Here is an 11,736-nt window from a genome sequence, read left to right on the forward strand (position 1 = left end):
CACATGGCTTTTGGGGGTGGAGAGAGCTGCTCAGCTCTGTAATCAGGACACGGTTGCATCACGACCCATTCACAAAAACATTCCCTCCCCAAAAATCTCTGGAGCCTGTTAACCAGCCCTGGATGCCCATCCATCAGGGCCTGGCCAGCTGGGGAGCTGACAGCCCTTCATTGCTTCGAGGGCTGTGCCTGCAGGACAGCTGCTCCTCCTGCCTCCCCATAAGCCATTCACACCTCAGCGTATTAGCGAATTGCCTAATTATGGCATTAGTTCTGCTGGAAAACGTGCGTTCCTGTCCTTTTGATGGGTTGCTCTCCGCGTTGCACATGGAGATGCAGCAACGAAACAGGAGAGTGGGCTCAGTGTGGGCTGGGCAGGTTGGTGTTGCTCTGCAGCGTGCTGCGTGCTGGCTGATGCCACGAAGGAGGAGGAAGATGTGAGGGGCTTGCAGTCGTGCAGCCTCCCACATTTCTTGGGTGCTTCAGCTGTCCGCAGCAGCTCCTGCCTGATTGATGTGCAGGGCTTTTCTGTGCACAGCTCCCTGCGCTTCCAGAAGGAGCCCTTTTGTTAAGAAAACACCTCAGAACGCATTGGCTTTGAAACACAAAAGAGCTTCTCTGATACACATCAGGGAGCGCTGTTGTTTGCTTTGGAGTGAACTGCTCTAATGCAAATCCCATGCCCCCAGAAAGCCCACTTCTGCCCAGATCCCAGCTCCTGGGTTTTCTGTTTTTTAATGATGGGATGAAATCCATCCTATTTTGATCTGACCCAAGTGATAATCTTGTCTCTCCTCCCCAGATGCATCTCAAAAGTAACACGTGCGTACATCGAGGGGCCACACTAATTCCCTAGGCATGTCATTTGGGAGGGCAGTACTTGCAGGTCTATCTCCCCACGCTGTTCACGTGGGCTGTGTCCGATGACAGGCAGCTGCCTGTCGTTTCCCAGAGCTGCAAGTTGTTGCCAGCACAAGCCACACTTCAAGCAAGAGAATCGAGCTGTCCAGCTGCCCACTGCAGCCCTCCAGCCATAGCGGTGTCTGTAGCCATCGTTGCTCTGCTGTGCTCCAGCAGGGATTGGCACAGCCACGCTGAGACCTGACAGCATCGCTCACACTCCCGCTTTCGGAAGCTGTGTTTTGGACCCAGAGCTGGGAGAGCCACAGGGACAGGAGCTCACGAGCTGGGAGACAGCATGGAGGAAGCTGTTTGCATGGCAGCAGCCAGGGCTGTGGCTGCGGGGATGCCTTCCAGGGCCAGCGCAGACAGCTGGGAACTCAGCCAGCGCTGAATTCAAGCCATTCTTTTATAAATCAGGTTGGTAAGACAAACACGAGGCATAAACTAGTGCCATTTCCATAGCAACCTCAGCAGAGGTAAAAAGTCTTTTGTAAACACAGAGAGGGCTGAACCTGCGGATCCGCTCTGATTTTTTTCACGGATGAGAGAAGACCACGTGGGCTTAATAAATTCAGGTCAATACAAATGACCCATAAATCTCAGATGGAACCATTCCCAACCTCTGCATTCCCCTTTCTCTCCCCTCTCCTCATGCACAGCACGGAGCTGTCTCAACCCAGCGCCCAGCTCCGTGCCCCAGCTTATCTCCATAAAGACACAAAGCCTGATGCCCCTCTTCCATCACCGCTGACCTTTAGTAGCTAATTCTCTGACGCACACACAGCCTGAGCACATGCCATACCATTTCTGTATGGCCACAGCAGCTCGATGAAAAATTTGGCTTGCAGAGAGAGCTGTATCACAGCCAGCTCTGGCTTCCATTCCTCCAGGCAAGCGTAGCTTGAGGCTTGCAAGCCCTCAGCTGGTCCACACACTGCTTGGGCAAAGCCCCTCTGTTAATTAAGCACAGATGAGGCAGCAACCCTCCCCATTACCATGGGTCCATGCCACAGGGAATTGTGCTGCAGCTCCTCACCACCAGCGGGCATGGTCTGCTAATTGCCAAAGTGACACGAGCAGATGGTGCCACAGCCCTGCGGGGAGGCACCAGGAAGTGCCGGATCGCTTACACCATCACGGGGCAGGGATTTGGCTGGGGCCAGGACGTCCATGTGAAATGCTGAGAATTCCCTCCTTGCAGAGCCTGGAGCGTGACAGATTTTGGAGCAGCCCTGCTAACATCCCACAGGGGTGCGGAGTCGCTGGGAGAAGCACTGGAGGCAGCAGGGTGATAGGAGCTCTGCCAAGCTCTGCTGTGGGGCTGGATAAAACAGCAGCAGCTCAAGGCAGACCTCAGCTTCCAGCAGGGCCACAAAGTGCTGCCTGCTCCCTCCTCACAGCACTCATTATGCCTGAGGGGCCTATTCCTGGCAGGGGCATCCCTTATGCAGCATGCATTTACTTGGGACATGTCTTAGGCCTCCCCACCAGCGAATACCCAAGCCCTGAGAAAGCTGAGGCACAGTTCAGGCAGCCCACACAGCTTCCCTCGCCTCCTCTGAGGCACTCGCAGCAGTTTGCGGCGAGCAGGCAGGCAGAAGCGCACGGCCCAAGCCCTCCGCCATTAGAGGCCGCTCCCCTCATGGCGGCCACTCCCCTCATGGAGCCACTCCCATCATGGCGGCCACTCCCATCATGGCGGCCACTCCCATCATGGAGCCCGCTCAGCGTCGCGACGATTACGCCGGAAGTGGGTGGGGCGCTGAGGGACGGGAAGATGGCGGCGCCCTCGGCCCCGCGCCCGCCCCGGCCCCGCAAGGAGCCGCAGCCGCTCGTCATCCCTCGCAACGCCGCTGAGGAGCAGCGCCTCCGCCTCGAGCGCCTCATGAGGAACCCGGTGAGAGGACGGGGAGCGGGCCCGCTTCGTGCTGGGGGCTGCGAAGGAGCGGAGACCGAGCCCGTGTCCCACCCGGGGCTTTGGGGGGAGAGGCGCCCTGAGGGGAACGGGGCGGCTTGGTCCTTCGGGGTTCCGTCATCTGCATCTTGTGCTGCATTTCCCGGGAGCTGGGGGGAGATCTCGACCCTGGGGCCCTAATGAGGCGTTTTGCCCCTTGTGCAATCAGAATGCCCTCTGATTCCTGCTTTCTGCCCGCTCCCTGTCAACGGAGACGTGTCTACAGCTGTGCTCCTTCTGGGGTCTGTCCTGTGGTGGAAGGGGCTGTGGACATGCACGTAGCACCCTGTGTTAGAACTGCAGATGTTGCAGGAGGACGCTGATGGTTGGTTTGTTCTTGCAGGAAAAGACTGTACCGATTCCTGAGAAGCTAAATGAGTGGGCACCACGGCCTCCCCCGGAGTTTGTCAGAGATGTGATGGGTAAAGACACTGCTCTTCAGATAACTGTAGGATCAGCCACACTGAGCTTAGACACTATTTAACAGAAAAACCAGAGGTGATTTTCTGTTGATAATCATTTTGCTGGAGAAAAGAGGTAAAAAATGAGCTTTTCAAGTTGTTTTCTCAATGTCCGTGTTGTTCTTGGGCTTTACTTTACCCAAAGTGAACACTTGTGGCACTCCAGCACACGGGCTATGTGCAAAGGAATAATCTGATCTAGTGATCACAAGGCACAAGTAAATTGTCTTTTCCACAGATATGAGAGTACTCTGGAAGCTTACAGGTGTGAATTCTTTCTTTTAATTTCTTTGAGTCTGAATTTCAGGTGGTGGGAGACAGAGGCGAGCAGGGATGTGGTCAGGAAGGGAGCTGACAGCTGTGCAGGGAATCCAGCACAAGTGTTCTGTTTACACTTCTCTCTGGAGGAATTAGGTTTAGTATTTGTGGTGTAAATTGTATCTGCATATAGGTCTGCAGGTTCTTTGGAATCTTCATCTTATTTATCCCTCCCAGAGGCCAATTTGTTCTTATTTCAGAATAACTGATCTAAGATTAAAAGCTTTATACATTTTTGAGTAAACTGTTCTCGTTATTGCAATTCCCTCCTAGATTTTTCAAATAGCTTTGCCACATGCTTCAGAAGAACTGTTTTGGTTTTTTTGGGAGCACCTGACATGCTGAGATTCTGTTGGTATCAGAGTTCCCCTATTGCAATCTCATGTTTTAATTGCTAGATGTCTTCTGTTAAGCACGCTTTTGTATGCTTTGCATTGAGAAATGGCTCAGGAGACACTGGGTGAGAATGAGTGCCATGTTGAAAGTTCCTCTGAGACTTTACTGTGTAGATCGGTGCCAGAAGGAGAAAGCTGCAGGGATTTTGTTCGTGAAGAAATGTACAAAAACTGTCATTGGTATCTTGTTTTGCATGGGAAACTGCAATACTATGGGTTTTATCACCTTTCAATTGATCTTTTTTTTTATTTTTTTTTTGTATGAGATGTGGAGAATCAGTGAGAGGCAGCCTCAGTGGGATGTTGTAGTTCACCTCTGTATAGAAGACTACAGGGTCTGCAATTAACTCAAGTTCTTCTACTGCCTCAGTGTCCAGCTAAGGCTGGATTCTCTTCAGGGGAGTAGCTGAGAGGATATGGTACTTGCTGTTGGCCTTGACTAGTAGAAACTGCAGTGAACCACAAGTGTATGATTTTGTAGCTCACTTTGGCTTTCAATTGCGAGTTGTTTGCTCTTATATAAAATGGCAACATGCTCTGTGTTGTTAGTAGACTTTCTTTGTACACTGCCCTTTCAGATGTCCGGCTCCTCAGCATCTAGCTGATTTGTGAACATCTATTGTGTATTATCTTCTAGCAGACTAACCCCTTTTCATTGCAGGTTCCAGTGCTGGAGCTGGCAGTGGGGAGTTTCATGTGTACCGGCATCTTCGTCGCCGAGAGTACCAGAGGCAAGATTTCATGGATGCCATGGCTGAGAAGGTCAGCAGGTCTTTTTATAACATTTTTTTCCCATCGCTATTTGCTGTCCGTTGCTATTTTTTTCTTAGAAAATAATGTGCAAACAATTCAGTTCCAAACCACCTCTTATCAAAGGAAAACAGTGCAGGAGTGTGTGATACATGGTGTCTTTGTCAACACTGAAACATCTGATGCTTTGTGTCAGATATGCTCCATCTTCTCTGTTCATTAGGGCTCCTAACATGCGGTAATATGACTGATGAATGTTTGTGTTCTTATGTTGGTTTGAAAGTGCTTTAAAAACTGTTAGAAATGTCTCTTAAGTATAAAATGAAATCCCTAATATCAGTGTCTTGCACAGACAACATCAAAGCAGGTGCATGCACACAGAATCCAGTTCTGTTAATTGTATTGCCTCTTTTAGAGGGCATTGTTGTTATATTCTCTCTTGGCCAAAATGAGTCCTCTAATTCGTATGTTACTGTTTGTGTCCCAGATTATTCTCTTGTTTTTATTGATACGTTCTTTAGGGCAGAAGCCCACTGTCACTCATCTGTTTTGGTGAGGATTCTTTCCTCTAAAGTGTTCAATGGCTGGCTCAGGCTGCAGGTTACCAATGCTGTCTGTACACAAGTCTTCCTTAGGATTATGCGTTTTGTGTAACGAAGCAGCCAGACAAAATCTGGCAGAGCTCCCTTCTGTATTTTGCTAAGAGACTTCTCCCTAAAAGGACATGATTTTGAAAAGAAGTATTTTAATTTAGGTTGTGACCAAAGTATAACATGTGATCAATTACAGCAAAGACTAGATGAGGAATTCCAGAAGAAACTGGAGAGGAATAAGATGATTGCAGAAGAACAAACAGCAAAACGCAGAAGGAAGCGGTAAGGGCAGATTGCTCCCGGGAGGTTTGACATGAAAAACCTCATGCCCTGTGCCTCATCTGCAGCTACATCCTTTGGATAAATACTCTTGTTCTGTGTCTACATCAATCAGCCAAGAAATCTGTCTGCATAAATTAATTTCATTAATGTCATCGTTTGGTTTCTAAAGGCATCTGTAAATTTGACAGGCTCTGCTGGTGTGGTTTATTCTCAGTGCCGTTGCTAGCAAGATAACTTCAACTGCTTGAGCAGCTTTTGCTGACACTGTCACATTGACTGCAAGAAGCCTTACTGCATATTTGTGTTAACAATGTCAGGAAAGTTCTGTACGTACGTCTGGCTTACGTAAATGTCTGTAGTAGCTGACATCAAGCAACTTAAGTGAGAAAATGGGTGCTGCTTACTGGATGCACATATGGGTTAGGAGTAGTAGGGTGTGGTAGTGCATGATGCTGTCTTCTGCACACTGCCAGTGTGACTAGCCCAATTCAGTCCACAGGTATAGAAAAGGCTGTGCAGCGTTCTTCAAATCAGTAGCTGTTTCTACCTGCCTCACTAATATATTGGCAGGTTGTCTACTAACTTAAATTAAAAAGATAAGAAATATGAAATCATTCCTTCTCTGTATGTTTTAGGCAAAGTGAAACAGTTAGAAGAAATGGTTTGAGAATTGTTAGCAGAGATCTAAGAACTTATGTTCCAGTTTGCCATACCTTTCAGAAATAGCTGTGTCATGGTTTACCTCTTCCAGAGTGTCTGACCCTGAGCAGCTTCTCTCTTGCCTTTTTGAGAATGAGCATTTTGCATCTTGTAGCTGAGAGCTGCTGCTGAAAGGCCTGTGCAAAGTGACTCACTGGCGCATTAGCACAAATGTGCACAACACAAACGCTGTTGCCATCTTACTTTACATGGAGTGTGGTCCAACAGATGGCCAGCAAGTCCAATCTGGCCTGCTGCCTCTTCCTTGGCTGAGAAGCAGAACAAGTGTTTGAACAGGAAATGCTGCTTTAAACACTTAAACACCTCCTTTCCTCCTTCTTGCGTTGAGTAGTCTCATGGTGTAAGTATCAAGCGACCCTGGCATGCAGGAGGCCCCTAAGGTATCTCACCACCCTTTCTCTTCTGTCCTGAGCTCCCACGTGTGGTGTTTTGGTCTTTCTGTAGAACCCCCTGACTGTGTGGTGAGGGGAACAGGAGTCCCACATTGCTGTGCCTGGTGTCTGCCATTAGACTGCCTGGTTATCTTTGCTAGGTAACAGAATTGAAATCCCCCCTTACCCCTGGTGTTATTCCCAATGATTAAGCACAGCCAAAGATGAAGATCCAAGTATATTGCTTTTTTTTAATTATTATTTAAAGCATTTTACGGGTAATTACTTTTTTCAGTGTTGAATTTCAACAGTTTGGGGTTTTGATAAAGTTTTGTCCACTTTTTTTTTAGGTTAAGTAGCTAAAATGTAGAAACAGCTTCATTTTTGTTCCTTCTTTGTTGTGTTCTGGAAGATTCTTGTTTATCATATGATTTTGGTTGTAGTTGCATCTGCTAACAGACTTTAAAATAATAAGAAGAAAAATCCGTGGGACTAAAACCAACATAGAAAAGTTTATTTTGATCTTATATCTAGATTTCCTACCACTTGTTTTTAAGTTGAGACCAAATTTAATTTGAACTTCTCCTCTGAAGTCTTCTTCCAGGATGTCTGTAATAGGTCCTTAATCAGTGTATGATTACAATGTGCAGAAGCTTTACAATGTTAGATTTACGTGAGTCTTTTTTCATTGCTTTTTAGCCAGAAGTTAAAAGAGAAGAAACTGCAAGCTAAGAAAAACAAACTTGAACAAAAGAAACAGGAAAAAGGTCAGTGAGATTTAGGTTTCTTTTTTCAAGCCTCGGTTCTGTTTTCTAATTGAACCCTAGAAGGGCTTATCCCACCTCTCACCCAAGCATTCTTCATCGATGGGTTGGAGGACTGAGTCTGAAGTGTGATATTTTTGTTCATCTTTCAAAAGTCGTCTTTGAAAGCCATATTTTTAAATGCACATGAGAAAATGGGGATAAATGCACAGCTTGGACAGCAGGAAACTAAGTTAGGATTTTGCGTGTAAGAAATTAAGCCACCTTGGTGCCATCTGTTCCGCACAATTTCATTTCATGTGGAAATAAACGTGAAAAATCAGACTGCCTCTGTTCTCCTGCAGTCTTGGAAATTAATGCTCAGTTATGCCAGAATAAATGTTTCTTCAAATGTTTGGATGCTCATTGCTTCCTTCCAGTATATTTTACCTTAATTTTTCAAAGAGCTGTGCTTTGTGGATGAGCCCACTGATTGCAGTAAGTCTCAAAGTGAACACAGTTCCTGATGATTCTGTTAGAACATAACTTGTCTGACAGTTCTGCTTTGCATTTGGATCTGTTTCAGCTGAACCACTGCCAGCCTTCCACGTAAACGTGGGAGGATAGATTAATCATTAGGTTAATTGTACTTGTGACAGCAAGGGAATGTAGCAGAGTGCTTTTGGTTTGGCTTGTTTTTAAAAGCTGCTTGCACATAAACTGTGTCTGGGGGGAGAATCTGATTATGAGCTTAACAAAACAGAATGCCCATCCCTCCAGGGGGTGGCTGGGAGAGGGGGGAGCAGGGACAGGCTCTGTGGTACAGGACTGCCCTGCACAAATAAGCCATCTTCTGGGAGCCAGGTTCTGAGCTCCTCTGTCTTCAGAACAGTTCTTTGCTTTTTATACTTTGTGGTTCTCTACTTAAAAACCAAATAAATAAGCTAGAAACCATGTACAGCTATCTTTAGTCTGCTGAGAACAGACTTGTCTTTTACTAGTTGTGTCTGCCTTGAGATCTGAGTTTTTTCCAAAGTAATTGAAGTGTGTTTGTGGGACTTGGGAGACAAGCATTTATTGTGAATTGCCATCTTTCATCTTTGTTGAGGAAAACTGTTAAGAAGAAAGGTTGGCATAACTTCTACAGTCCACCAATCCAAAGTGACAGGCTCGCAGTTCACCACGTGGTGGCATCACACTACTGATCCTAAACCCTGCCTGTAAGTGCTCAGAGCCTGAGCTGAGCGTGACTTGACCTGAGAAACAGAGAAGGTACAAGAGGTACAGGGAGCAGAATTATGGCTGTCAGATCCAGGTTCCACTTCATGCTGTACCTAATTTCCATATCTGTTATTTAATTCCTAGTAGGTGTTTTCTTTTCTGGTCTTTCAGCAGTCTTCAGGAATTTTCTGTGATCCTAGCTTATCTGGCACCTATCTTAAAGAGTTCTTGTGTTTGTAATAAACTTAACAGTCTGTAAAAGGTCTTGGCACCTTGTGAAGTTTCTGTAAACTTGGATAGGCATTGAAATACATGGAGCCTGGCAGGCAGCTTCCTGGTGTGTGCATTCTTTAGCAGTGTTTTGTGATACATGAAAGTTCGTGCCAACACGCAGAGGTGAGATCGGGAATGAGATAATCTATCACTTTAGCAGCTGACTACCTCTGATTGAGATAACATTCAATAGAAGGTGGAGTTATTTAATGATGGGCTTGTCACAGTGCTAATGCAGATTGAGTGCTGGAGGTAAGGGACTATTTCTCCAAGAGAGAATTTGATATTCAGATCTACATCACTCGGTAGAATTACCGTAGCCTTATGCCTTTCCTTAGGTATCTGGGACTACTTTGTTGTGAGATTTTTCACAAAGAGGACACACAGGACACGTTATCCGTTTCTACTAATTAATGTGATCCATTTGGTTAGCACTGGAGACTGTTTTGTTGTGAAATATGTAACAAGGAGGACATGGGATATATTATCAATTCACATGGTTTCTGTTTTTAGAGTCTGATCAGTCTCAAGAGCGAGTCAGCAGTGAGGATGACGAAGAGGATAGCAAGGAGGAGGAAGAGAAGGAAGATGATGCTGAAGAGCCAAGTTTTGTGATGGGAAGAGGATGAGGCTCTCAGGGACAGCTGGAAACACTGTTCATTGCTTTATATGCAGAAGCATGAAAGTCTTTCATCTCAGCCAAGCAGAACCCATTGGTGAACGTTATATCTGCTTAACGGTGAATGACCTTCGCATCGCAGGCCCAAGAGATAGAGAAATGCCAAATAAGAGATTTTTTTTCTTAATTGCTTGTATAACTGCTGTGCAGTCTGCTCTGTTTGCTCTAAAGAGTCAGCCATAAGTCTCTGTGACCGTAGAGTTCTTTCTGACATGGCCCAGAGTGTTTTTCTGTCTGAAAGCTAAAACACACCCGTTACCATTTAAGGAAAATATTACTGTGAGGGCTACATCATCTACTGCTGTTGAAGCTGGTAGCAATCAGACACCTGAATCTAAGGGCAGAGTTTAATCTGAAGTAGAAAAGTGGTCTGTAGCCAGACTCTCATGCACTGTGAGTGTTCTGAATGTGGGGATTTGTATGGGGTCATCTCTAACCCAAAGAAATCAGTTTATGTTGCTAGACAAGTTCTATAGATTTTTAAGCAGGATCCCTTTTCTATTGCTAAAACTTTCCCTATTACTTTTCTTCCATGTTTTTTAAATTAATAAAAGGGATGTGTTGGATTGTTCTGTCTTCTTTTATTTGAAGAGGATTTCTGTGAAATGAAGATATGCTTGCAGTGCTGCAGGAAGGAACAGAAAGGCCAAGTGATGTGGCACATGAAAATATGGAAAAAGGTGTTAGCTGCATTTCATATATACTTTTTGCTTTTGGATTTGAACGTTATTAAGGTTTTCTAAAGATCATGTGTGTAAACCTCCAAATCTGTAAAGCAGAAAGGGTTGGAATGGAATGGCTTTGCTTGTGCTAAGCTTCATGTAGTGACACCTGGCTTTCCCTCTGCTTGAGCTCTCTGCTTTGAACTCTTGAGTTCTTCAGTAAGAAAAATAATAATCTGTATGAGTATTGTTGATGCTTAAATGAAAAGCAAATGCATTAGTGGTTTTAGTCATCAATTAGGTTTTCTTTTCAGTGCATCTTGAACTAGAAGTGCCACAGCGTCAGCAGCCAGAATGTGGCGCTACTTCTTCTCAAGCTCTTGCTAATGCCAAAAGCAAAAACAAGGAAAAGGGAGGGAATCACTTGATAGTTTTAATCCTTGAACAGTGCAGCCAGAAACCCGGCATTCTGTCTGAGCTGGCTTTATGCAATGCTTTCTCAGTGATGTTTCTATGACAGTGGGGGAGCAGATGTCATGAATTGCTGTTTATGATTAGATCCCCTGTGCCTCCCTACGGCCCCGGGTTGGGGATCTGCACGGAACTCTCTTGTGTTAAATCTGGGTAGAGCCACGTGCTTTGGGTAAGTTGTGACTGCTTCATTCTGTAGTGCTTACGATACAGAATGGATGCCCTGTAGTTGTTGGTGTTATCCCAGTGTACAGCGCTGAGTTAGGGGAGCTGCTTCACTCGAATCACCCTTTGGGTAGGCAGGCCCTGTTGATGCATCTGTGATGTGGGATGAGCCACGTTGTGTTTCTTGGCTTCTGGCTGGAGGGAAGGTGAGAGCCTTGCAAATAAATAAAGACTGTTCTACCTGTGAGCTTGTCAGGCTTTTGAGCTGAATCAGTCAGCGCTGGCTGGCATTAAGCAGAGCAGGCGTGTGCTGCATGAGGACTTCTCGCAGCTGGGAAGAAGATGGACTTGAGTTGGTCTTGGTGGGCTAAACGAACACAGGTTGTACGGCCCTGTCCTGGTTCCTCAGGACACTGTGCTGCCCATCCTGAATTATTCATGCGCTGCATTTGCGGGGAGCGCTTGGTTTGTATGTGAAATCCATAAAAAGCAAAGAGAATGTGTTGCTGAGGGCGGTGTCTGCCTTGCAGTTGTCTTTTTAGCAGCAGCAGGATCCGTATTTGGCATGTGTTACTATGAGTTCTGAGATGCCATGTGGTGGTGGTGTGTGTCGGTACCACATCTTCCAGAACACAAAGACACAAGTGGGGGAAGTTTTGATGTGAAGACAAAGCACAAACAGTGTGACCAGAACGGGAGAAGCATCATTCACGGAGCAGAAAAACGTAAGTGCTCCCAAGTGGAGTAAAACAAAGAACAATTCAAGAATCGCTTCT

General features: G+C 46.0%; 1 protein-coding gene across 1 annotated transcript; it reads left to right on the forward strand.

The window, feature by feature from the left end:
* On the forward strand, positions 2,610–10,230 carry PRKRIP1 (PRKR interacting protein 1 (IL11 inducible)). Its single transcript, XM_021415482.1, has 6 exons — positions 2,610–2,799; positions 3,200–3,278; positions 4,692–4,792; positions 5,570–5,655; positions 7,446–7,513; positions 9,497–10,230. Exons 1-6 carry the CDS (start codon positions 2,680–2,682, stop codon positions 9,610–9,612), a joined length of 570 nt encoding a protein of 189 aa, XP_021271157.1. The 5' UTR covers positions 2,610–2,679; the 3' UTR covers positions 9,613–10,230.

Source organism: Numida meleagris, chromosome 18 (genome assembly GCF_002078875.1).
Source record: "Numida meleagris isolate 19003 breed g44 Domestic line chromosome 18, NumMel1.0, whole genome shotgun sequence".
Taxonomy (NCBI): Eukaryota; Metazoa; Chordata; class Aves; order Galliformes; family Numididae; genus Numida; species Numida meleagris.

Excerpts from the sequence above, each read along its gene's own strand:
- PRKRIP1 (XM_021415482.1), top strand. The coding sequence starts at position 2,680 with ATGGCGGCGCCCTCGGCCCCGCGCCCGCCCCGGCCCCGCAAGGAGCCG. Across the intron at positions 3,279-4,691 it reads GTTTGTCAGAGATGTGATGG|GTTCCAGTGCTGGAGCTGGC; the intron begins GTAAAGACACTG and ends TTTTCATTGCAG. Across the intron at positions 5,656-7,445 it reads GCAAAACGCAGAAGGAAGCG|CCAGAAGTTAAAAGAGAAGA; the intron begins GTAAGGGCAGAT and ends ATTGCTTTTTAG.